A 22,457-nucleotide genomic window follows, 5' to 3' on the forward strand; every position below is an offset into this window, starting at 1 on the left:
CCCTGCCCCACCTGACACCCCCCCACCCCCACCCCGCCCTGTAGTCATTGGCAGGTGTCTGAACCTGGCCTCAAGACCCAGAAATGTTACATAAGTGGCCCTGAGATGGCGCCCCAGCCACCCAGAATTGCGCTCAGGTCTCAGGACGCCTGGTGCTGTCTCTGAATCCTCCAGGTCTGGTGGGGAGCCCTCGGCGTCCTGTAGGACATTGCTTTACCTGTGGGGCCAAGTGACCTTGCCTGCGTCTGACACACGTGCCTCCACAGGGCTAGGTAGCAACAGGGTAGGTGGGGACAGCTCCTGCCAAGTGCAGCTCACAATTTCTGGGCTGCGTCTCATTCCCTATACAAAGATGACTCCCAGAGGGAGTCAGGAACCTCCCCGGATCCCACAGCTGGTGGCGCTAGAGTACCCCCAGGGGGTCCCGGCTTGGGAGTGGCCGCAGAGGCCTGGGGGCGGAGGCTCCTTATGCCCCGGGGCACGACAGCAGAGAAGAGTAAGTGGTCGGGCAAGGTTTTTGGGGCGCCCCGAGAAACAGCCGGTGAGGTGGGAGTCCAGACCCCCAGCGCGGTCACTCACCAGTCCCCGCCCCGTCGCGCGGTCACGTGTCAGGCCCCGACCCTGAAGCGCGATCACGTGCCCTGCCGCCGTGACGGCGGAAGTGGCGCCGTTGCCAGGCGGCCGTTGCTAGCCGCGCACTGCGTGCCCTGCGTGGGGCGCGGCGGCCGAGGCGGGAAGCGCGAGCGGCGGCGCCATGGCCCGAGGTAGCGGCGCGCGGCGGGAGGGCCGGGGGCTGGGGGCCCGGGGCCGGGTGCCGGGGTCTGGGGCCCGAGATGCGGCGCCGCCGCGGACGGGTTGGTGTTGAGACTCGCCCGGAGCCCAGTCCGCGCGCTGCGCTGGCTGTCACAGCTGGGGAGCTAGCAGACCCTGCCACGGCCCCCTCCTTAGACTCGCGGTGGGTCTGGCACCTCACGCCCCCGTGTCCCCCAGTGTGGCAGCAGCCGTTCCTCAACGTCTTCAGACACTTTAAGGTGGACGAGTGGAAGCGGTCCTCTAAGGAGGGCGACGTGGCCGTCGTGACGGTAAGTGGGCCGGGGCGCCTGGCAGCAGGAGCGGCGGCCTCTTCTCTGTCTCCTGGGCCGCTTTGCTGCAGCGCTCCTGGCGCTCCGTGGGGCTGAGCGGGACGCCACGCCTCCCGTGTCTCTCTGCAGGACAAGACCCTCAAGTGCACCGTGTATCGCGTGCGGGGCCCTGTCTCTGCTGGCAATTACATCCAGCTCCCCAAAACCAGCACCCAGTCCCTGGGGCTGACCGGACGCTACCTGTACGTGCTCTTTCGGCCCTTGCCCGCCAAGCATTTCGTCATTCACCTGGACCTGTGTACCGAGGTTACAAGCTGGAGAGCGGGAGCTGCCGGTGGGGGCCTTGCACTCCTGTTGCAGTCTCCTCTCCACGGCCATGCTGTATATCTACAGGACAGCCAGGTCATCCGAGTGTCATTCTCCAACTTCTTCAAGGAGTTCAAGTCCACAGCCACATGGCTTCAGTTCCCTTTTATCTGTGAGACTGGGACACCCAGGAAAGGTAACATGTAGATGAGGTGTGAACGGGGCACAGATGGTCTTGGAGAGGCAGCCAGCCAGAAGGCTCAGGGGGGAGGCAGGCCAGGGACAGCCTGGGTGGAGGGGCACGTGGCTGTGGCCATGAGAGTGGGGACAGGCCGAGGACAGAGAGTGCTGTGGGCCGGTTGGTGAGGGGGTAGGCTCTGACCTTTGCCCCTGTCCTGCACACCTGGCAGGTGTGGGTTCCCCTGGTGCCCGCTGGACCTGCCTGCAGCTCGACCTACACGACATTCTCTTGGTCTACCTGAACCGACGCTACAGTCAGCTCAAGAGCATCAGGCTGTGTGCTAGCCTGCTGGTCAGGAACCTCTACACCAGTGACCTGTGCTTCGATCCTGGTGAGGGCTAAAGGTGTGCTTAGCCTGCAGCCCACCTGCTCTAACTCCCTGTGTGCTGGCCTTCACACCCTCCCTGGCACTTGGTGAAAATGCCCATGCTGTACCATCTTTGAGCCTCCCAGCTCCCAAGGCAGCCGCTGGGGGAGGTGGTGGCTGGGCTGGTGGCCAGGCAGTACCCTGCTGGCTGGCACCTGGTGTTGTCTTGTCTGGGCTGGGAGAGGGAGCTGGGTGGGCTTCCCTGGACTTTGCTCTTCGTAGCTGTCACTGTCGCTGAAGCCCGGCGTGCAAAACTGCCCATCACCCCCATACCTCGAGAAATGGCGTTCCCGGTACCGAAAGGGGAGAGCTGGCACGACCACTATGTCCACGTCCGGTGAGCGGCTCTGCCTGTCCTGAGGGCGGCCGGGTGGAGGGAGGGCAGCCGGGTGGAGGGACGGCAGGGCTACCCCTGGAAGCTGACTGTCCTTCCACCCCGCCGAGGTTTCCAAGCGACAGCTCAAAAACATCCTCCGAGGCAGTTCAGAAGAGCTGTTCCCCTTCTGAGGCAGGTGGGCCTGTGGGGCCAGCGGTGACCCAGGTTTAGGCCTGAAGGGCCCATGGAGCTCGGCGGGAGAGGGGGGCCTGATGCTGCATCTGGGGAGGTGAATGCAGCAGCATGATGCCTGCAAGGGTGAGGGGAGGCTGTCTCGAGGCCCCAGACCCAGTGTGGGAGGTTCCAATTAGGGTGCCTGGTGGCTTAAAGCTTTCCAACTGGGAAGGGGTGCCGGGGCCCACAGTAGGGTGGGCTGCAGCTGTTGTTGTGGCTTCCCTCCTGCAGAGTGGGCAAGGCCAGGGCCCACTGCTGCCCCCTGCCCCGTGCCTTGTGGCCATGTCCTCACAGGCTCGTCTGCACTCTGCTCAGTGGGTTCTTCTCAATTGCAGTCTTAGCGGGGCCTGTGCCGCGGCTTCTCCCTCACCCAGCGGCCTTCAGCAAGCTTGTTCAGGACAGCCTGGCCCTCATGGTCCAGAAGCATGGCCCCACAGCCGTGAGTGCCCTGTGCCCTTGGAGATGGGGCTGAGGGTGGTGGCCACAGGGTGCTAACAGGCACTTGTCCTCCCGAAGTCCCGCCAGGCCCCCTCTGTGCCCAGGCCCCTTCCAGAAGTCAGCGTGTCTTGTGAGCGCTCCGAGGTCTGTAGTGTGGGTGGCCCCAGTGGCCGTAGCCAGGAGCCCTTGGCCTGGGTGAAGGCCACTGACAAGCACGTGGTCAGTGACAGCCTTCACGTGTCTGCGCGTCAGACGACTGTGGAGCCCACGGCCCCAGAGGATGCATCCCCACAAGAGGTGAGTGCTTTTCCCAAGGAAGGTGGGGCTGGACTGTGCCACCGAGGGGGGTGGGATGTGGACGAGGTGTGGGTGGAGGGCTGCTGGGTCTCTGCCCACTGGGAACATGCGTGGGGCAGATGGTCCCTTCCCATCTAGTCTCCTGGCAGAAAGCAGAACCAACAGGAGGCGGCTTTGGGCAAGGATCGTTTTCAACAAAGAGTAAGGAGGGGGGCTGGTGCCCTGACCCCAGCCCAAGTGGTTTGGGGGGGTGGCGCTCAGGCTCCAGGCAGGCGCAGGACTGGGGTACCTGGAGGGTCTAGCAATGTGATTGGAATCCTGGTTTCCTGCCAGCAGCTGGCAGAAGGCACTAGAACCAGGTGGCTTTCTTGGGAGGCAGGCACCAGCTTTGGGTGGGGTAGCCCTGGTGGGACAGGAGCCTCGCCACTTTGGGGTCTCACTGTGAGTCTGCCTGTTTCAGAGCTTCCTCCCGGATCCGGTCCTGAGGCTCAAGGGGGTCATCGGCTTTGGGGGTCACAGCACCAAATGGGTGAGGGATTCTCTGTTCTTGCTGGGTCGTGCAAGTGTCAGATACACAGAGGGGACAGTGGGCACACCCCGTGTTTCCCTGAGGTGGCTGTGTGGACAGCTGAGCTCCCCCAGGCGTCGGGTCCCTTCACCGCTGCGGACGCCCAGCCCTGCCCGCATCCTCACACGCTCGGTGCTTCCTTGACGTGATGACATCCTGTCGCAGGCATCCCTGTGTGTCGTGAACACCAGCCGGGTCGGTGCTGGTCCAATCGCTCAAGCTTCCAGAGACCTGAGAGCCCTTGCTCACCCTTTAAAGCTTTGATGCGTGTCATCCAGCCAAGTGGGGCCGGGTATGGGCGAGACTTGTGGGACCCTGCAGGGACAGCAGCAGGAGAGGAGGCTATGTGCTCGCCAGGCCTTCCTAGACACGAACTCTGAGTCTTTGTGGGCTCTCTGGCCTTTTGTCACCTGAATCCCAAAGTTTCTTGTGTTGCAGACAGGGCTTAGAGGAAGCCCTGCCCATGCACACGTGCACCCGAGCTCTTTCTGTTCTTTTGGCGCATGCATCCCATTGACTCCTGTGCGTGGGGCTCGGGGGAGTGCTGGGGTGGGGGGACGAAGCCGACCAGCCTGTGACCTCAGCCTCCGGCCCCTGTGCACAGGCCCTGTGGACCCGGGATGGGGCCGCCATCGTATACCCTTGCCATGCGGTCATCGTCGTCCTGTGTGTCAACACCCGGGAGCAGCGTCTCTTTCTTGGCCACACAGACAAGGTGGGCACCCTGGCCCAGGGGTGGCTTGTTCTGCAGGCACACACCCTCCCTCACCCTGCTGCCCCCCAGGTCTCTGCCCTGGCGCTGGACGGGAACGGTTCCCTGCTGGCCTCAGCCCAGGCACGGCCCCACAGCATGCTGCGTCTCTGGGACTTCCAGACTGGGGAGTGCCTGTCCCTGTTCCAGAGCCCAGTCCACACTGTCTGCTCCCTCAGGTGGGTGCAGGGTCTCCGAGGCGGGTGGGGGTTGCGCCTGCAACACTGACCTCCACCTCTCTGTCCGCAGCTTCTCTGACAGCGGGGAGGTGCTGTGTGGTGTCGGCAAGGACCACCACGGGCGGATGGTAAGCGGGCCAGGCCGGGGAGGTGGGGCAGCCCATCCTGGGGTGCAGGCAGGCAGCAAGGGTCCCCCGCAGGCCTCCCCCAGCCTCGCCGGGCACCCCTGTGCCATACTTGCCACAGAGTGTCTGTTTCACTCCCTCATGGATGGAGCTGACCTTTGATTGACTGGCCTCACCCTCTTCAGTGGCAAGTCCCCCACGCCTGAGCTGGGCGTGTTTAACATGCCAGCATCTCTGAAGTTGGGTGTTTCACCCGGGGCCTCTTCTCCACTCGTGGTTGTGTCTTCTGCTCCTTTCTGCACACACATGTCTGTGGAAGCCCCGGGTGGGCACATGTAGGTTCCTCTGGGCCGCAGGGGCCAACTTCCCCACCCCCTGCAGCCCAACGCGCCTGCTTCTGTGGGAGAGGCCAGGCGGGCGCTGGGTGCTCAGCGCAGACTTGTTGCAGACGGTGGTGGTGTGGGGCACGGCCCAGGTGGGGCGAGGCGGAGAGGCCGTCATCCTCACGAAGGTGCACAGCGACGTTGACATCCAGGCATTCGAGGTGGCCTTTTTCGATGAAACCAGGTGATTGGCCGCCCGCCTGCCCACCCTCCGTGCTGGGACCAGCGAGTTGTGAGCTGGCCCGTCCTCCCTGGCTCACCTCCTACCCCTCGCAGGATGGCATCGTGCGGGCGGGGCAGCGTGCGGCTGTGGCGACTGCGAGGTGGGGGACTGCGCTCCTGCCCCGTGGACCTGGGGGAGCACCACGCGCTGGAGTTCACTGACCTGGCCTTCAGGCAGGCCCAGGACGGCCACACACTGTGAGCCCCACCCTCCCTCCCCTCGTGGCCAGGGCCCGCCCATTCCCTGCCCCGCCCCTCGGCCCCTCCGCCTTCACCTGTTACCTCTGCCTTTCTGGGCAGCTACGTCTGCAGCCGCAGCGGCCACATCCTGGAGATTGACCACCAGAGCATGGCTGTGCGGCGCGCTCGCCGCCTCCTGCCCACACAGACCCCCGGTGGCCCCCTTCCACAGAAGCAGGCCTTCAGTTCAGGTAGGTGGGCCCTGCTGTGTTGGGAGGAGTGGCCCTGACGCTTTGGGCTGACCATGCCTCCCCCCACCCAGGCCCCGGCATCGCCATCAGCAGCCTCAGCGTCTCCCAGGCCAAGTGTGCCGTGGGCTCTGAGGACGGCTACCTGCGCCTCTGGCCCCTGGACTTCTCCTCTGTGCTCTTGGAGGCAGGTGGGGCCTCGACATCACCTTGCCACCAGGGTTGCCACAGGAGGGCAGTCATGGGGCTCCAAGGGGCTGTGTCCTGAGCTGGGGTCCACCGTCGCTGAGCCCAGGAGTGGGTGGTCACAGGGGAGGTGCCTGTTGTAGCTCACAGGGAGATGGGGCTCCAGGCAGCAGGGAAGCGCATTTCTCAGTGTCCTGGGCAGGGGTGCTGGGCACGGGCACTGCATGGATATGGTCAGCCTGTCCCGGTTGGCCAAGGTGCCGGGCCCACCCCACTACAGGCCTGGGTGGTCACCGACGCACCCTGCCCGCAGAGCACGAGGGCCCCATCAGCTCCGTCCGCGTCAGCCCTGACGGCCTGCGTGTGCTGTCCACCACCTCCTCGGGCCACCTGGGTTTCCTGGACATCCTGTCCCGGGAGTACAGCGTGCTGGTGCGCTCCCACGCCGCCCCGGTGCTGGCCCTTGCCACTGAGTGCAGCCGGGGACAGCTGGCCACTGTGTCCCAGGACCACACTGTCCGCATCTGGGACCTAGCGACCCTGCAGCAGGTGGGGTGTGGCCGGAGGGAAGCCAGCCAGGAGGGAGGGACTGGAGGGCCGCAGGCCTCACTGAGGCCCGGTGGGTGGGGCCCTGGGTCCTTCTGCCTGTGTTTGGGGCCTGAAGGTTCAAGGCACTTGGAGAGAGACTGGCTCTCGGGCCTTGTGGCCAGCTGGTTGCCCCAGCCTGTCCGCCCTCACACGGCCCCGTCCTCCAGCTGTACGACTTCGCGTCTCCGGAGGAGGCCCCGTGTGCTGTTGCCTTCCACCCTACCCAGCCCACCTTCTTCTGTGGCTTCAGCAGCGGGGCCGTCCGCTCCTTCAGCCTGGAGGCCACCGAGGTCCTAGTGGAGCACAGGTGGGTGGCCAGCCGGCCCTGGCCCCACAGACGATCGAGGTGGAAGCTCCAGTGGTTTGTAGGTTCCCTGGGGAGTGTGGGAGACCGAGCAGTGCAGGGGAGGGCTGTCTACAGGAAGCCCCGCCGTCTGCTGCCCCTCGGGGATTCCACAGGAGGTCTGGGACAGTGCAGCTCAGGGGCAAGGCAGCGGCATCTCGTGTGTGCAGGTGTCACCGTGGAGCCATCACCGGCCTGGCCGCCAGCCCCGACGGCAGCCTCCTGTTCAGCTCCTGCTCTCGGGGCTCCCTGGCCCAGTACCATAGCGGCGCACCCCGGTGCCGCATCCTTCGTGTGGCAGGTCAGGCCCCCAGGCCCAACCCCAGCCCTGCTCTGGCCTCCCAGCCATCCCCTGGTCAGGTCCCTGCGGGGGTGGGGGTACGTGGCGCCCCCGACCGTGGTACTGCGTTCCACAGTCGCACTACTGAGACCCCCAGAGCCAGGTGTGGTTTTAGGACTCACCAGCCTCCCGAGATTGAAGGTCAGTGAGAGTCTGTGCCCACCCTTCCCCAAGAGGAAGTGAGTACCTGAAGCCTGAGCACCAGGCCAGCAGGGGGGTCGGCCCCCTCTCATGGCCACTGTAACTCGGGCCAGCCAGATGGTCACTTGGTGGTCACTCTGGGAGAGCCCCCAGCTTTCCTGGCAGTCCGTGGTGCCCACTGGTGTCTTGGTGCCCTCACATCCAGGCCCCATGGGCTGGCTGCTGTGGGATCTGCCCAGCCCAGGCTGGTGTTTTCCGCACCAGTAGGTCTCTGACCAGTGTCTGTTCTGGTGCGCCCCCCCCCCCCCAACCCCGACCCAGCTGACTGCCTGTCCCCATGTGCCGGCAGCTAACGTGGTGTGCCAGGAGGCCTGCCCGAACCCCAGTGCCCTGGTGGTCAGTGGGGACAGCCGCCTGCTGGCCTTTGTGGGTCCTTCCAAGTACACGGTGACCGTCATGGACACAACCTCACTGGATGAGGTGGGTCAACTGGAACCCTCCCTGTGTGCAGTGAGGGCAGAGCCACGCCAGTCTGGCCCTCAGACCCCGTGGGCACCCTGACCCTGGTGGCTGCGTGTTTCCCTGGGTGGGAGGCCATGCTCATTTCAGAAAGGACCTGGGCCCTGCGCCCCTCATGGCACAGAGGACATGTGAGCTGTGGGCAGCCTGCCGGATGGGTGCCCAAGGCTGCCCACGGCCCGGGCCCAGCTCTTGGGGCTCGAGCTCTGGCTGGAGGTCATGGTGAGGACACGTGCTGCTCTCCCTCAGCTGCTGAGGGTTGACATCAGCACTCTGGACCTGGCTGGCAGCCGCCTGGACTCAGCTGTGGCCGTCTGCTTTGGCCCCGCACCCCCTGGCCACTTGCTGGTGTCCACGTCCTCTAACATGGTTGCAGTGCTAGATGCCACGTCGGGCCGCTTGGTCCGGGAGGTGAGCCCAAGACTGCGGCTGGCGGCCTGGCCTCCCCCGCCTTCCCGGCTCCGGCTTTGGTGCCCGCAGTGCCCAGAGGAGGGGAGGCCCTGGGCCGCTTGCTGCTCCCTAGAGGTTGTGTTCTGTGAGAAGGGGGCTCCCCCAACTGGTGGTCTTGTGTGCTCCGACCTTTTCCCTCAGTGAGCACCCTCTCTCACAGCTGTCCTGTGTCCCCCCTGCGGCCTGCTCTGTCCTAGCTCTCAGCGGGGATGGCCGTTTTCTGCTCACGGCCGCCGACCGGGCCATCAAGGTGTGGAACTACTCAGCACAGGCCGGCCCTGGCTGCCAGGTGTGTGCCCTGGGCGGGCGCACAGCGGATAGGAAGGAGGGTGGACGACAGTCCCCGAGGTTCCCCCATGCCTGCTGGGGCCTGACACTGCACGAGGTCCTCTTGGTCAGTCTGCAGTCTGGTGGCCAGGTGTCTCCAGCTGTGCCTCAGTGGTCTCTACATGCCACACTGCTGCCCTCAGGTGTACATCGGCCACTCAGAGCCTGTGCGGGCTGTGGCTTTCACCCCCGACCAGCAGCAACTCCTTAGTGTGGGAGACGCCATCTTTCTCTGGGACGTTCTGGCCCCCTCTGAGAAGTCCCCTCCAGGAAGGCAAGTTCCTGCCCTCGACATGCATCTGCCAGGCCTCCCTCTGCACCCCTCCGCCCCACCCGACCATCTCTCTTGTCACCTCTGCAGTGTCCAAGGCTCTCCCGGGGCCCCCCCAACCTGCGAAGCTGGTGAGTGGTCCCACCACACTGGCAGACTCCATGGTGATGTCTGGTGCTGGCACTGTAAATGCTGTGGGTGCACAGCGCTGTTCTTTTCCTGGGAGTCCCAATGCAGAGCTGGTTGGGGGTGAGGGGCTGGGCACGCCTCCTGCTCTGCCCTCCCCGGACCCTGAGCTCAGCCGAGCTCCTTCCGTCCTCAGGCCTGGGTACAAGACAACTGGAGGACATGGTGTCTGGGGCCAATGGCTTTCCCCGACAGCAGGTGCCCATGCCATCCCAGGCGTCCCCACCCTGGCTGGACATCTGTGCCAGGCCCCCCAAGGACCATGATGGTGAGGGCAGGGGTCCTGGGAGGGCCTGGAGGGGATGTGCGTCTGGCTCCCATCCTGACATGCTTTGCTGCTCCTGGCCTGGGGGAGGGGCAAGGGCATGGGGGCACTCTGCTCCCTCGTCTCACTGTCTCCCCACTCTCCTCAGGCGCTTTCTCCATGTCAGATGAGAGCCGTGGCCCTGAGGGTCTCTGCCAGGCCTCAGGCCCACCTGTGCTGGTGCAGAAGGAGGCTGGCAGGGCTGGTGATGGGGCCTGGGGGGCCACGGGGGGCCCCTGGGACCTTGGCAGGCCTCCCCACCCCCGTGATTGGCCCAGTAAGCAGGGGAGGGGCAGCAGGGTGGGGCAGGGTCACTCATAACTGGACCAGGGCCCAGGTGCATGTACCACGTGGACTCCAGGTGGCCTAAGGACAGACCCGGCTGCCCCTGGCAGACAAGGGATGGTCACCTACAGGGCAAATGGAGAGCCCAAGGCCCCTGTTGGGCCAGGTGGGTGATGGGACGTGGCTCATCTGTGCCCTTTGAACCCAAGCATCTGACCAGCCAGGGCAGGGTGACTGCAAGGAGGGTCACTGTGTGGTCCCTGGGGGTTCACAGCCTCATTCCCTTCCCTGACAGGTGCCTGCAGCACTGGAAGAGCCAGGGCTCAGCCCCCCACTCGCCCAGACTCCTATCGGCATTTCACAACTCGCTACAAGGCCTCCCTGCTGGCCAAGGTTGGCCGGGTGGGGCGTCCTCATAGCCCCTGCCACCAATGGATATCCTGGAAGCCCAGGGGTCCGGGCGGCATGGCCCTGTGGTGTCTGGGGGTACTCCTGCTCCCCGGTAGACACAGGCTCCCTGGGGTTTCCCTGGGGCAGCTCCCAGAGCTGACAGCAGCCCAGGCCTTGGTGGCAGTCGGCCCACGGGTCACCCCTCCGCGCTGAGCCCCATGCTCTCACCGGGCTGGTTAAGGTTCTCACTGTCACACGATGACTGGACCCAGGCGTGTCCTGCTGAGCCCACTCACTCGCTTCACTCCATGGTCCTGGCTCCCCTTCATCTCCCTCCCAGCAGGCGCCTCCTCATCTTCTCCTCCTGCCTCCCTGTCTGCATGCTGCATGCCAGGCTCCCAGCCCCGCTGGCCACCGCGTGCAGACTTTGGTGCCCACGTTCCTGCCGTTTGCCTCCTCCCGGGAGCATGCATCTCCCAAGGCTCAGTCCCACGCCCGGCCTGATGGGCAGAGCTTGAGGTTGGGGGGCTGGGCTGGGGGGGCCGGCGCCAGCATCCTGGGTCCACTTCCTCACAGGGCCTCTCCTTCCCTGCTGTTGGCGATGAGCAGCTGCACCTGAAGGCCGTCATGGGTTACAACGGGAACGGGCGCGCCAACCTGGTCTGGAGGCCGGACACAGGTGGAGGCCACGGCCCAGATGCTGCAGGGCGGGCTCAGTTCTGTCCACCCCTAGGCCAGGCCCCAGGGAGGGGCCCGCAGGTGGTTTGGGCTGCAGGGCGGGTGTGTCCTGGTGGCACTTCCTGCTGTGAGCAGGAGTTCTCCTTGGGGTGGGGTTGGGGGGTGTGGGCACGAGTGCCTGGGGCTGTGGGGCTGATGGGGCGGGTGCTTCCTCCCTGCCCACAGGCTTCTTCGCCTACACGTGTGGTCGCCTGGTGGTGGTGGAGGACCTGCACTCTGGTGTCCAGCAGCACTGGCTTGGCCACCCTGAGGAGATCTCCACGCTGGCCCTCAGCCATGATGCCCAGGTGCCTGTCCTGCAGCCCGCCTTGAATGCCCAGGGCCGAGGTGTGCCTCGGAGCTTGGCTCCTCGAACTGCGTGCGGCTGGCTCTCGCTTCCAGAGCAGCCCTTTACCCAGAGCGGGAACGGGCCCGTGGACTGCACCCTTCCTGCTGACCACCCACCTGCCTGCCCGCCAGGTGCTGGCCTCTGCCTCAGGCCGAAGCAGCACTGTCTCCCGCTGCCAGATCCGTGTCTGGGATGTGCCGGGGGGCTCCTGTCGGCAGCTCCTTTCTCACCACGACACTGCTGTCCAGGCCCTGGCTTTCTCGCCAGATGACAGGCTCCTCGTCACGCTGGGTCAGCAGGACGGGGGCGGAGGAAAGTGGTCTCCGGACTCCCCTGCCTGTCCTGGGAACCCTGGGCAGCTGACGTGGTCACTGTGCATCTCCCCCAGGGGACTATGGCGACCGCACCCTGGCTCTGTGGAGCACGGCCACCTACGAGCTTGTGTCCTCCACGTGCCTCCCGGAGCCAGTACACGGCGTGGCCTTCAACCCCTGGGGCACCGGCGAGCTTGCCTGCGTGGGCCAGGGTGCCGTCACCCTGTGGCTCCTGCAGCAGCGTGGGGGCGACGTCAGCCTCCAGGTGCCAGGGTTCAGAGGAGGTTTCGGAGGATGGGGTCTGGCTGGGCCCCAGGGCATCGCTGACCCACACTGCACTCATGTTCCTCCAGGTCCACCGAGAGCCCATCCCTGAGGAGGTGGGGGGGTGCGAGCTGACCTCGCTTTGCTACGGGACCACACCCCTGCTCTACTGTGGCTCCAATGCTGGCCAGGTGTGTGTTTGGGACATGTGTGCCGGCCGCTGCTTCTTGGCCTGGGACGCGGACGACGGTGAGATCGGTGGGTGTCTGACGGAGCCCCTGTGGCCCTTGACAGCTTGGGGCTCGGTTCTCCCTGGGAGTCCTGGTGCTAGGGCGGTGGGCACCATCTTGAGTCCCAGGCATCTGGGGACGTGGCTCACGGCATCTCCTGTCCCCCAGGAGTGCTGCTGTGCTCGGGCGCGCGTCTGGTCAGTGGCAGCAACACCAGGCGGCTGCGCCTGTGGGCCGTGGGGGCCGTGCCGGAGCTGAGGCGCAAGGGCTCCGGGGTCAGGTGAGCATCCACAGTGTGTCTGGGAGCCGGCACTCTGTTGCCAGCTGGGCCCATCCCCCAGGGGACATGCTCGGGCAAGGCCAGGGCCTGTGGGCCAAAGCACCTGGCTCCCTTGGCTCTCGCTGCTGCCACCCCTTTGACCCCCTGCCCCTCCAGGTCTAGCTCTGTGTTTATGGAGCGTGAGCTGACACTTGACGGGGCCGTCGTGAGTGCAGTCTTCCCCGAAAGCATGGACATGGGTGTGGTGGGCACCACAGCGGGCACGCTCTGGTATGTCAGCTGGACTGAGGGCACCAGCACCCGCCTCATCAGCGGCCACCGGAGCAAGGTGAGGCCGCTGGGCCACCGGCTTGCTGCCGAGGATGTCTGAGGGGATCCCAGCCCGGCACGGGCCGGGCAGCTGCCGCGCGCTCCCTCCGTCCCCGCCCCCAGGGTGCTCCCAGCCCAAGCGCAGCTGCGAGCGTCCAGGTGTTCCCAGGACCAGCTGTACCCCTGGAACCACGCGCCCCTCCGCGTGGGCATGGGGTCCATGCCGTGTCCGCGTGCAGCAGCTCCAGGCCCTGTGGCCTTCTTGACCCTTCCTCTTTCCCGCCACTTTATTCTCTTGTAATTTACATGTTGAAGAAAACTGCTCATCCACCCTGGAGTCTTCCACCACCGTTGTTGGACATGTTTCCCTGGGGTCCGAGGGGTCTGGAAGCCGGGCCAGGGTCTAGTCAGGGCCAGCCAGTCCCAACGTCACTTCCTTCTGGTAGCACTGTGTCTCCCACCAGTGATGCCCTTGTCTGGCGGCAGGAGTTGCAGGTGGCAGTAGTCAGATCCCTCATTCCTTCAGGAGGGAAGTGGCCTCGAGAGCTCTCAGATTTTCCGGGGCTGGGACAGGGCACAGGTAGATGAGTCTCTCCCTCGTGGACCAAGTTCCCCAGCAGCAGCCAATGTGTTACTTTCTGAGAGCTATTAGGGGCTGGTGGGTGGAAACATGGGTCTGGCTTCCCCACCGTCACTTTCTCTTGATGCTCATGGAGTCCTGGCCTTGGCTGGTGGCAGGGTCTTCAAGTTGGCTCCTGAGTCTTTTTTAAAAAAATTCTACGTTCATTTGTTCAGGCGTAACAGTAGCCAACAAAGAAACTCTTGTGTGAGGTAGTGAGGGTTATGTGTTTCCTTTTTCTTTGGTAATGGCTTTATGTTGAGGTATAATCTGTGGGCCACACACCCATGTCACGTCAATGGTTTTTGAAACATTTGCAGAACTGTACAACCATCACCGCAGTCACTTTCATCCCAGAAGGAAACCCCCCACCCATTAAGCACTCACCGCCCAGCCCCTGGCAGGCGCTCACCGACTCTGTCTCTGTCGGTTTGCCTGTTCTGGATGGTCCCTGTAAACAGAAACACACTCTGTGGTGCTTTCTATCTGCTTCTCTCACTGAGCATCGTGTTTTCAAAGTCCATCCGAGTTGTAGCGAGTGTCAGTGCTTCACTCCTACTTACTGCTAAATACGCTTCTGTGGTACAGATAGGATGAGTTTATCCACCCACCAGGGCATGAGCTTGAGGGTGCTGAGTTCTTGACCTGAGCTGGTGGTCCCCCCTCTTCTGTGGACCACAGGTGCTCCAGCCTCTCCCTCTGCAACTCCGCCCAAGACCGGACTTGGCTGTTCTAGAGCCTGTGGCCCCTCCAGTGGGAAATGGGCTTAGAGGTCACGGTCTGAGGCCCAGAGGGGCCCATCACGTCTCAGCCAAACAGACCTAAATTATTATTTTTCTAAGATAAAATGCATCAGGAGTTTATACTTATGCTTGAAATTCACATTCAGGACTCGGCTATTTTTTTTACCTCTTTGGTGCACGGCCTGTCTCCTTTTTTTTACACCAGAGATCCTGACTCTGTGTAATCACACAACTGCTTTCTCCCTCGATACACATGACACACACACACACACACACACACACACACAACAATCTCAGCCCCACCCCCCCTGCTGTGATGAGGCCCAGGAGTGGCCCTCTGGGAAGCCATGGGCCTCAGGTAGGGTGGTGCCTCCTCACAGGTGAACGAGGTGGTCTTCAGCCCCAGCGAGTCCCACTGTGCCACGTGCAGTGACGATGGGAGCGTGAGGGTGTGGAGCGTGGCCAGCATGGAGCTGCTGATCCAGTTCCAGGTGCTCAGCCAGGTACTCGGGGGGGGCGCCTGGGGCTGGGGTGCACGCCCGGGGCTCCGGTAGCCTCATCCTCCCTCCAGCCTTGGTGTCTGTCTGTGGCCCTGGGCCCGGGCCCCTTCCCCCCTCCCCAGGGGAGCTCTGATGTTTTCCCACCGTGGGTCCCCAGAGCTGCCTCTGCCTGTCTTGGAGCCCCCCATCCTGCGAACGCCCAGAACAGCAGCGGGTGGCAGCGGGCTACAGTGACGGCACGCTGCGGCTCTTCAGCATCCCCCGCATAGCGATGGAGCTCAAGATGCATCCCCACTCGGCTGCACTGACGGCCATCGCCTTCTCTGCTGACGGTGAGGCCGGGCTCATGGTGACAGCACGGCTTCTGCCTGGCCCAGGTCACACCTTTGGGCTGAGGGCTAGGGGCTCACAAGTAACAGCGTGGTCTCTGCCTCGCCCAGGTCAGACCATCCTCTCCGGAGACAAGGATGGGCTCGTGGCTGTGAGTCGCCCTCGCACGGGGATGACCTTCCGTGTGCTGAGTGACCATCGGGGAGCCCCGATCTGCACCATCCAGAGCACGAGAAGAGAGGTGAAGTAGCCTCGTGAGCCTGCAGGACCCGGCCTGAGCCGAGGGTGCTGGCAGGGAAGGGGATGGGAGAGCAGGGCAGGCAGCACCCACCAGCCTTTATGCCCCCAGTATGGAGACTTCGGGGCAGAGGGTGTGGACCTGTGGCTGGCTGCCAGCGGGGACCAGCAGGTCAGCGTTTGGGCCTCCAACTGGCTGCAGGACCGCTGTGAGCTCGTGGACTGGCTAAGCTTCCCAGCGCCCGCCCTTACGGAGGTAAGAGTCCCGGTGGCCCTGTGGGCGGGGTGCCCCCCACCCTGCCACAATGTGCTGTGCCCTCCATAGGTTCCCAGCTGCCTGCCGCCCTCCCTCGCCGCCTTCTGCCCCTGGGATGAGGCGCTGCTGGTGTGTGCGGGCCTCGGTGTGCACCATGAGGTGGTCTTCTACAGCCTCCGCCAGAAGCAGGCACGTGCACCCCTCCATGTGGTTCTGAGGGACCCAGGGCTGGGGAGGGGCAGGTCTCGGGGCCACGGGAACCCCTGCCCAGTGCCTCACGCTTGCTGTCTGCAGGTGATGGAGAAGATCCCACTGCCTTTCTTTGCTGTGTCCATGAGCCTGTCCCCTGGGGCCCACCTTATGGCCATTGGCTTCTCTGGTGAGTGCTGGTGTCTTGAGTGGGGCCCAGTGGGTACACCTGTGCCCCCACACTGAGCTGTACCCCTCATCCCTGAAAGTGGGGTGAGGACACCTGCTCCAGGGGAGTCTTAGATAGGGTCAGGAAATGAGGGGGGGGGTGGGGTGCCAGGTTCCCCCAATGAGGCACTGGTCCCAGCTGGAGACAGAGCCAGGGTGGGTTGGAGGAACCCTGGGTCCTGGAACTATACAGACACAGGCACAGGGCCCATGGCACCCTACCTGCCCCAGCCCACCCTATGCTGTCCCCCGGCAGAGCGTGTGCTGAGGCTGGTGGACTGTGCGTCGGGGGCCGTGCAGGACTTTGCTGGCCATGATGACTCGGTGCAGCTGTGCAGGTTTGCCCCGTCTGCTCGGCTGCTCTTCACGGTGGCCCACAGTGAGATACTGGTGTGGGAAGTCACAGGCCACTGACCCCCAGTGGGGAGTGCGGGGTCAGGTGTTGCCCTGCTGGTCAGCCGGGCACCTGGCCTGGGCAGAGGCTTGGCTGAGAAGCTGGGTTGGCCAGGGGCCTTGTGCTGGGCCAGGATGGCTGGGTGGGCTTCACGCCTCCACACCCGGCTGCCCAGGAGTGTGTGCAAATCATCAAGACCTTGAACATGTATGAAGTGCTTATTGCCTCTTTTCCTTTGGGCTTTTGTTTCTACCTTGTACAGTTCAAATAAATGTGGGTGTTGCATTGAGGCATTGTCTCCTGGTCACTCCAGGCTGCCTGAGCTCAGTTTCTGCCCAGCCTCCAGACCTCCTGCTCCCTGCCAGGGATCCTGACCCCTGCAAGAGCCGCGGGAGCCTGAGCAGGAGCTGCGGGGCGGGGCGGCACTGGGCAAAGGCCCCGCCCCTCTGGCCGGCAGTGCCCGGCGCGCCCACGCGGTGGCGCCGCCAGGCAGTTAGGCCGGTCTGGCCCGCCCGCCTCGCTAGTGCGGCTGCGCGGGCGGGGGCCGGAAGTGCGGGCGCAGCTACAGCGCGAGTCCGGACCGCGGTCGTGGGCGGGGGCCGGGCCTGCACCGGGGTCGGGCTGCAGCTCCCGGCGGCCAGCATGAAGCGGGACGTGCGCATCTTGCTGCTGGGCGAGGGTAGGTAGGCGCCTGGGCCTGGGTCGGGCGGGGGTCGAGCCTGGTCGTGGGTCTTGGGGCCGGGGTGGGGAGAGGCGCCGCGACCTTGGCCGCCGCGCTGACCGCGCCGCCCCGCGCAGCCCAGGTGGGGAAGACGTCGCTGATCCTGTCGCTGGTGGGCGAGGAGTTCCCCGAGGAGGTAAGGCCGAGCGCGTCCCCGCGCCCAAGAAGGGCCCAGGTCCGGGCGCCGCCGCCCTCCGCCCTTCCCGGCTGTCCTCACGGCCGCGTCTGCCCCAGGTCCCCCCCCGGGCAGAAGAGATCACCATTCCCGCGGACGTCACCCCAGAGAAGGTGCCCACCCACATCGTGGATTACTCAGGTAGAGGGGCCGCCCGCCCGCGGTTGCGCCCAGGAGCGGGCGTCTCCGGCAGGTCTGCAGTGGGATCTCTTTTTCCACCCAGAGGCTGAGCAGACAGTCGAGGAGCTCCAGGACGAGATTCACAAGGTACAGTGGGTCCTGGGGAAGGGGGTGCTGGGCATGGGGGTCAGGGCTCAGGCCTTGGGGGTATGGCCGCCCTGGCTTGATCGGTTTCATTCTCTGAGGGATTGGATTAAGGTGCCCAGAGTGTCCGCAGCCTCGCTAATTCTGTTGTGACCTGTTAGCACTGAGAGTCTTTGGGGTCCCTGTGATGCACTCTGCTGGGAGCCGGGAGGAAGGCCCATTCCTTCCTCCTGCATGCGTGGTTGGACAGCCTACAGCCCTCCGTGCCTAGTCTTCCCTCTTCTGGTGGACCCTGGGGAGCAGTCTCCAAGTCCTTGAAAGTGATCCCTTGGACAGCTCTGTGCCCAGCACCCCCATTCCCCACTCCTTAGTCCAGTCCACTGTCCTGGGCCTCTGGGTTGCACCGGGTGTCATGACCAGTGCTGTGGGCTGCACAGCTAGCTCTCTGCTCTCCTCTGCACAGGAGGACCTGTGCCTGGACCAAGCTCCTGGTGGGGGTGCTGCCCCTGCAGCATGTGTGTCCTGGGGGTGCCACTGGGCAAGGGTACAGGCCGCAGCCACTGTGTTGCCGTCATCCCCCCACCTTGTGCTGTTGTCCTCTGTCTGCTGTTGCCTGTAGTGACCAGGGAGCGAAGGGCTGAGGCTGGGGCGTCAAGTTTAAGGGTGGCTGTGTCCTGAGCCCTCAGGAGACTCGCTGACCAGAGCTGCAGTACTGGGGCCTGGCATCTGCAGCAGAAGTGGGTAGGGAAGGGCTGGCCTGAGGTGTGAGTGGCCAACAGCCAGTGACTCGGCCTGGGAGCAGCTGGAAGGGTGGGCTCCCCCAGTCTCTGAGCCCTGTCCTGTCCAGCTTGTGAGTGGAGCAGGGAGCTTCAGATCCCACCATACAATCCCTCTCCCTGCCCCCAACAGGCAAACGTGGTGTGCGTGGTGTATGACGTGTCTGAGGAGGCCACCATTGAGAAGGTGAGCAAGGGAACTCTCTGTCCATCCCAGCTTTCTGTCACTGGCGCCCAGCCTGGTCATCCACCTGTTCTTTGTTCTCTGCACACACCACAGGCGGACGCTCAGTTGACCCGGGTTCTGGGCAACTTGCACCCATGGCTGGCCCCACTGGGGAGCTTCACGGAGCCACCCTGGCTAGGGCCCCCAAAGCTTCCCCCGAGTTCCCATGACCCTGTCTCCTGCCGAGAGCATGGATGGCCTTGCGTCTGAATCTCTGAGGTCTGCGGGAGGAGTTGCTGATCTCAGGCCCTTTGTGGGTGTTTGGGAACTGCTAGGATCAGATGAGGTCCTACCTGCCCGCTGCTCTTCCCCACTGGGTTTGTTGCCAGTGGCCGTGACTTTGACTCTCAGTGGCCCTCAATCTCCCCCCTCTCTCCTCGAGCCAAGTGAGAGTTCCACATGGGAGCTGTGGGCCGGGCAGGCCCCCATTCTCATGGCCAGGTCTTACCTTTCAGATTCGAACCAAATGGATCCCACTGGTGAATGGGGATACCAAGAGGGGGCCCAGGTAATAGGCAGGGCTCGGGGAAGGGGACTGGGCCCCGCCAGCTCCCTGATCCTTGGTGACCGTGGGTCTCTCCCCCAAGGGTCCCCATTATCCTGGTGGGCAACAAGTCGGACCTGCGGCCGGGGGGCTCCATGGAGGCTGTGCTGCCCATCATGAGCCAGTTCCCCGAGATCGAGACCTGTGTGGAGGTGAGCGGGCAGGGCCCCGGGGGTGCCAGGACCGCAGAGGCAAGGACAGGGGTCCTCCCTGCCTCCCCCTCTGAGTCTGTTCCCACGTGTCCCAGTGCTCGGCGAAGAACCTGAAAAACATCTCAGAGCTGTTCTACTATGCACAGAAGGCCGTGCTACACCCCACTGCTCCCCTCTATGACCCTGAGGCCAAGCAGGTGGGCTGAAGGTGCTGGTGGGGAGGGCGAGCAGGAGGGAGCGGTGGGGTGTTGAGCCACTGTCCCCACAGCTGATGCCCAAGTGCGCCCAGGCCCTCACACGCATCTTCAGGCTCTCAGACCAGGACATGGACCAGGTGCTCAGTGACCAGGAGCTCAACGCTTTCCAGGTGCGCCTTCTTCTGTCTCCTGGCGGTACCCACCCTCCCAGCTGCAGCCGCACCCCACGCCTCGGCTGCCCTTGTGACGGATGGAGAGGGCAGCTGTCTGACTAACGGCCACTTTCTCTTGGAGGCAGATGTCCTGCTTCGGGCACCCTCTTGCCCCGCAGGCCCTGGAGGACGTGAAGATGGTGGTGAGCAAGAATGTGGCAGGAGGCGTGCAGGATGACCGGCTGACCCTGGACGGTGAGGCCCGACGCCCTGCCTACCCCGGGCGTGGGGTGTGGGGCAAGGCTAGGCTGTGCCTGGTGTTACTCCTTTCTCTGCTTCTCCTGAGCAGGCTTCCTTTTCTTGAACATGCTCTTCATCCAGCGAGGCCGCCACGAGACCACGTGGACCATCCTGAGGCGCTTTGGCTATGGCGACTCGCTTGAGCTGACGGCCAACTACCTCTGTCCACCGTGAGTGGCGTTCGGGCTCAGGGCTCGCCTCCCATCTGTGTCGGATGGGGCCTGGGGCTCCTGGACCCTGTGCTGGGGGCCATCGGGGCGTCTCTCCCTGGCGGGGGGACTCACTGCCTGCCTGGACGGGCTGTGTTCAGAGGAGGTGCCCTGTGGAGCACAAGGAGGTGTGCACATCGCCACCCCATCCTGGCACCCGCAGGCTCCGTGTGCCCCCCGGATGCAGCACCGAGCTCAACCACCGCGGCTACCAGTTTGTGCAGAGAATGTTCGAGAAGCATGACCAGGTGAGGGCGCTGGGCCCCACTGAGCGCCCCCCTCGGCATCCCGCCCGCACGTGTCACCGCAGCTCCTCTGCCCGCAGGACCGGGATGGCGCCCTCTCGCCAGCAGAGCTGCAGAGCCTCTTCAGCGTGTTTCCTGCTGCTCCCTGGGGGCCCCAGCTCCCTCGCACGGTCCGCACCGAGGCCGGTCGGTTGCCCCTGCACGGGTATCTCTGCCAGTGGACGTAAGTGCAGCCCTCACCCACTGAGACGGCCTCATCCTCTGCCCTGCTGTAACGCCACATCCCCACTTCCCCGTCCCCAGTCTGGTGACCTACTTGGACGTCCAGCACTGTCTTGAGCACCTTGGCTACCTGGGCTTCCCCACCCTCTGCGAGCAGGATTCCCAGGCCCACGCCATCACAGGTGGGTGCCCGCTTTCACACCGGCCCCCAGCCAGTGCCTCCCCGGCAGCCCCTCCCTCACGTTCATCCTTGCCCCCTGCCCACAGTCACCCGGGAGAAGAGGCTGGACCAGGAGAAGGGACAAACGCAGAGAAACGTTTTCTTGTGCAAGGTGGTGGGGGCCCGCGGAGTGGGCAAGTCCTCCTTCCTGCAGGCTTTCCTCGGCCGTGGCCTGGGGGTGAGTGTCCGTGTGTGCCGTGCGTGGACCTGGGGGGCAGGGGTTCTGGAAAGAGTCCGAGCAGCGAGCTTCAGGGGCGTCCCTCTGCACCAGGATGCTGGGGAGCCTGCCGGGGAGCCCTCTGCCTACACCATCGACACCGTGCAGGTCAACGGGCAGGAGAAGTACCTGATCGTGAGTGCGGGGGTCCCCAGGGTAGGCCTAGAGCGTGCATGCTGAGGGAGCCGCCCAACGCGGCCCTGGGAGACCTAGCCTGTGCCCCTCTGAGGCCACCCTCTCTGTTCAGCTGTGTGAGGTGGGTGCAGACAGCCTCCTGACCGCCTCGGCCGACGCCACCTGTGACATTGCCTGCTTGATGTTTGACAGCAGGCACCCCAGGTCCTTCTCGCTGTGCGCCAGTGTCTACAAGGCAAGGTCCCGCCCACCCACCCTGGGGGCCCTGCTGGGTAGCAGGGCTGTGGGCAGGTGTCCCCCAGCACACTCACATGGCCCCTCCCCCTGCAGCGCCACTACATGGACAGGCAGACCCCCTGCCTCTTCGTCTCCTCCAAGGCTGACTTGCCCGAAGGCGTCTTGCTGCCTGGTCTGTCTCCGACTGAGTTCTGCCGTAGGCACCGGCTGCCCGCCCCCGCCCTGTTCTCTTGTGCCGGCCCAGCCGAGCCCCGCGCGGCCATCTTCACCCGGCTTGCCACCATGGCCGCCTTCCCGTGGGTACCAGGATCGAAGCCCCTGTGTGGGAGACCCCTCCCTGTCCCAGGAGAGTGGCACAGCTGTGGTGTCAGGACTGGAGTCAGTCAAGGTTGCAGGGTGGGCCTTGGTGCCCATGCCGATGCCCAGGCGGGGCCCTCGGGGCCTGGCCTCACCGGCTGCTCTCTCGTCTGGGGGTCCTGCCATGCTGGGCACTGACACGGAGCAGCTGAGTGGGGCTCTGGGACTTTGTAGGAGACGGAGGTGGGGGTACAGCAGCAAGACTCCCCTCTCTCCTGCAGACACCTTGTCCACGGGGAGCTGCACGCCACCTCCTTCTGGCTCCGGGTGGCGCTGGGGGCCGTCGGGGCTGCCGTCGCTGCCGTTCTCAGCTTCTCACTCTACAGGGTTCTGGTGAAGAGCCGATGAAGCCCCGGACCCCGCAGTCTGATCTCAGGGTGCTGGTGTGGGGCCACTTGCTTGGGGGGGGGGGATGGAGACCCTCTCAACTTTGCTCCTGAGGACAGTCCACCTGCTGCCCCACCCCTGCCTCAGCCCCGAGGGTGGCCCCAGCTCCCAGCAGCCTGTGTCCGGCCTTGCTGCAGGTGCCGGGCATGACCCTCTTTTGTGGGCATCATGTGTTGGAGGGACTGGGAGGTGTGGGTGAGGAAGTCAGTGACCCCAGACCCGAATTCTCAGGGCTCCACTCCTCCTTCCTGGTCCCATGTGGCCAGAGGGTATGAAGGGGGTAAGAAGGCAGAGCTTTGGGCCAAAGGCAGGGGCATGGAGGCAAGAAATGGCTGGACCATTGTGCGCGCCCCCACCCCCCAATCTGAAGACAGGTCCAGGGCTGTGCCTCTCCCAGAAGACGTATGAGATTGGGTTTCCTGATTAAACTTCACTTGTGTCTTTTCCATATTGGGTCCTGCTTTCTGAGGATGACTTCTTGAATTAACTAAAACG

General features: G+C 64.5%; 2 protein-coding genes across 28 annotated transcripts; both read left to right on the forward strand.

Moving 5' to 3' along the window:
* Positions 1-663: 663 nt before the first annotated feature.
* On the forward strand, positions 664-16,516 carry WDR90 (WD repeat domain 90). 21 transcript variants are annotated; one of them, XM_082359904.1, is made up of 43 exons: positions 664-764; positions 949-1,082; positions 1,212-1,388; positions 1,476-1,584; positions 1,799-1,960; positions 2,219-2,333; positions 2,441-2,508; positions 2,882-2,985; positions 3,063-3,281; positions 3,420-3,482; positions 3,742-3,810; positions 4,454-4,564; positions 4,634-4,779; positions 4,850-4,907; positions 5,353-5,471; positions 5,564-5,707; positions 5,810-5,940; positions 6,012-6,128; positions 6,404-6,672; positions 6,879-7,018; positions 7,171-7,355; positions 7,885-8,015; positions 8,304-8,465; positions 8,702-8,793; positions 8,975-9,105; positions 9,193-9,233; positions 9,425-9,869; positions 9,954-10,043; positions 10,173-10,270; positions 10,844-10,946; positions 11,171-11,292; positions 11,465-11,624; positions 11,722-11,912; positions 12,001-12,169; positions 12,310-12,421; positions 12,578-12,749; positions 14,473-14,595; positions 14,750-14,924; positions 15,033-15,163; positions 15,272-15,415; positions 15,485-15,604; positions 15,710-15,794; positions 16,089-16,516. In XM_082359904.1, the coding sequence occupies exons 1-43, from the start codon at positions 755-757 to the stop codon at positions 16,244-16,246; spliced, it is 5,805 nt and encodes a 1,934-aa protein (XP_082216030.1). In that variant the 5' UTR covers positions 664-754; the 3' UTR covers positions 16,247-16,516. The 21 variants fall into 21 exon arrangements, with proteins under 21 accessions (XP_082216030.1, XP_082216014.1, XP_082216024.1 ...); XM_082359888.1 differs by having other exon boundaries at positions 680-764; positions 991-1,082; XM_082359905.1 differs by lacking the exon at positions 664-764 and having other exon boundaries at positions 808-1,082; positions 8,665-8,793; positions 9,425-9,556; positions 9,702-9,869.
* Positions 16,517-16,664: 148 nt separating this feature from the next.
* On the forward strand, positions 16,665-22,410 carry RHOT2 (ras homolog family member T2). 7 transcript variants are annotated; one of them, XM_082359910.1, is made up of 19 exons: positions 16,665-16,905; positions 17,025-17,083; positions 17,182-17,263; positions 17,346-17,389; positions 18,296-18,349; positions 18,844-18,896; positions 18,976-19,084; positions 19,180-19,281; positions 19,353-19,451; positions 19,580-19,688; positions 19,783-19,903; positions 20,106-20,190; positions 20,268-20,410; positions 20,491-20,591; positions 20,677-20,807; positions 20,901-20,981; positions 21,094-21,216; positions 21,312-21,596; positions 21,797-22,410. In XM_082359910.1, the coding sequence occupies exons 1-19, from the start codon at positions 16,869-16,871 to the stop codon at positions 22,013-22,015; spliced, it is 2,037 nt and encodes a 678-aa protein (XP_082216036.1). In that variant the 5' UTR covers positions 16,665-16,868; the 3' UTR covers positions 22,016-22,410. The 7 variants fall into 7 exon arrangements, with proteins under 7 accessions (XP_082216036.1, XP_082216040.1, XP_082216037.1 ...); XM_082359914.1 differs by having other exon boundaries at positions 21,312-21,514; XM_082359911.1 differs by lacking the exon at positions 17,182-17,263 and having other exon boundaries at positions 16,665-16,909.
* The last annotated feature ends 47 nt before the right edge of the window (positions 22,411-22,457 follow it).

This window comes from Balaenoptera borealis, assembly GCF_965194805.1.
Source record: "Balaenoptera borealis genome assembly, chromosome: 16".
NCBI classification, from domain to species: Eukaryota; Metazoa; Chordata; class Mammalia; order Artiodactyla; family Balaenopteridae; genus Balaenoptera; species Balaenoptera borealis.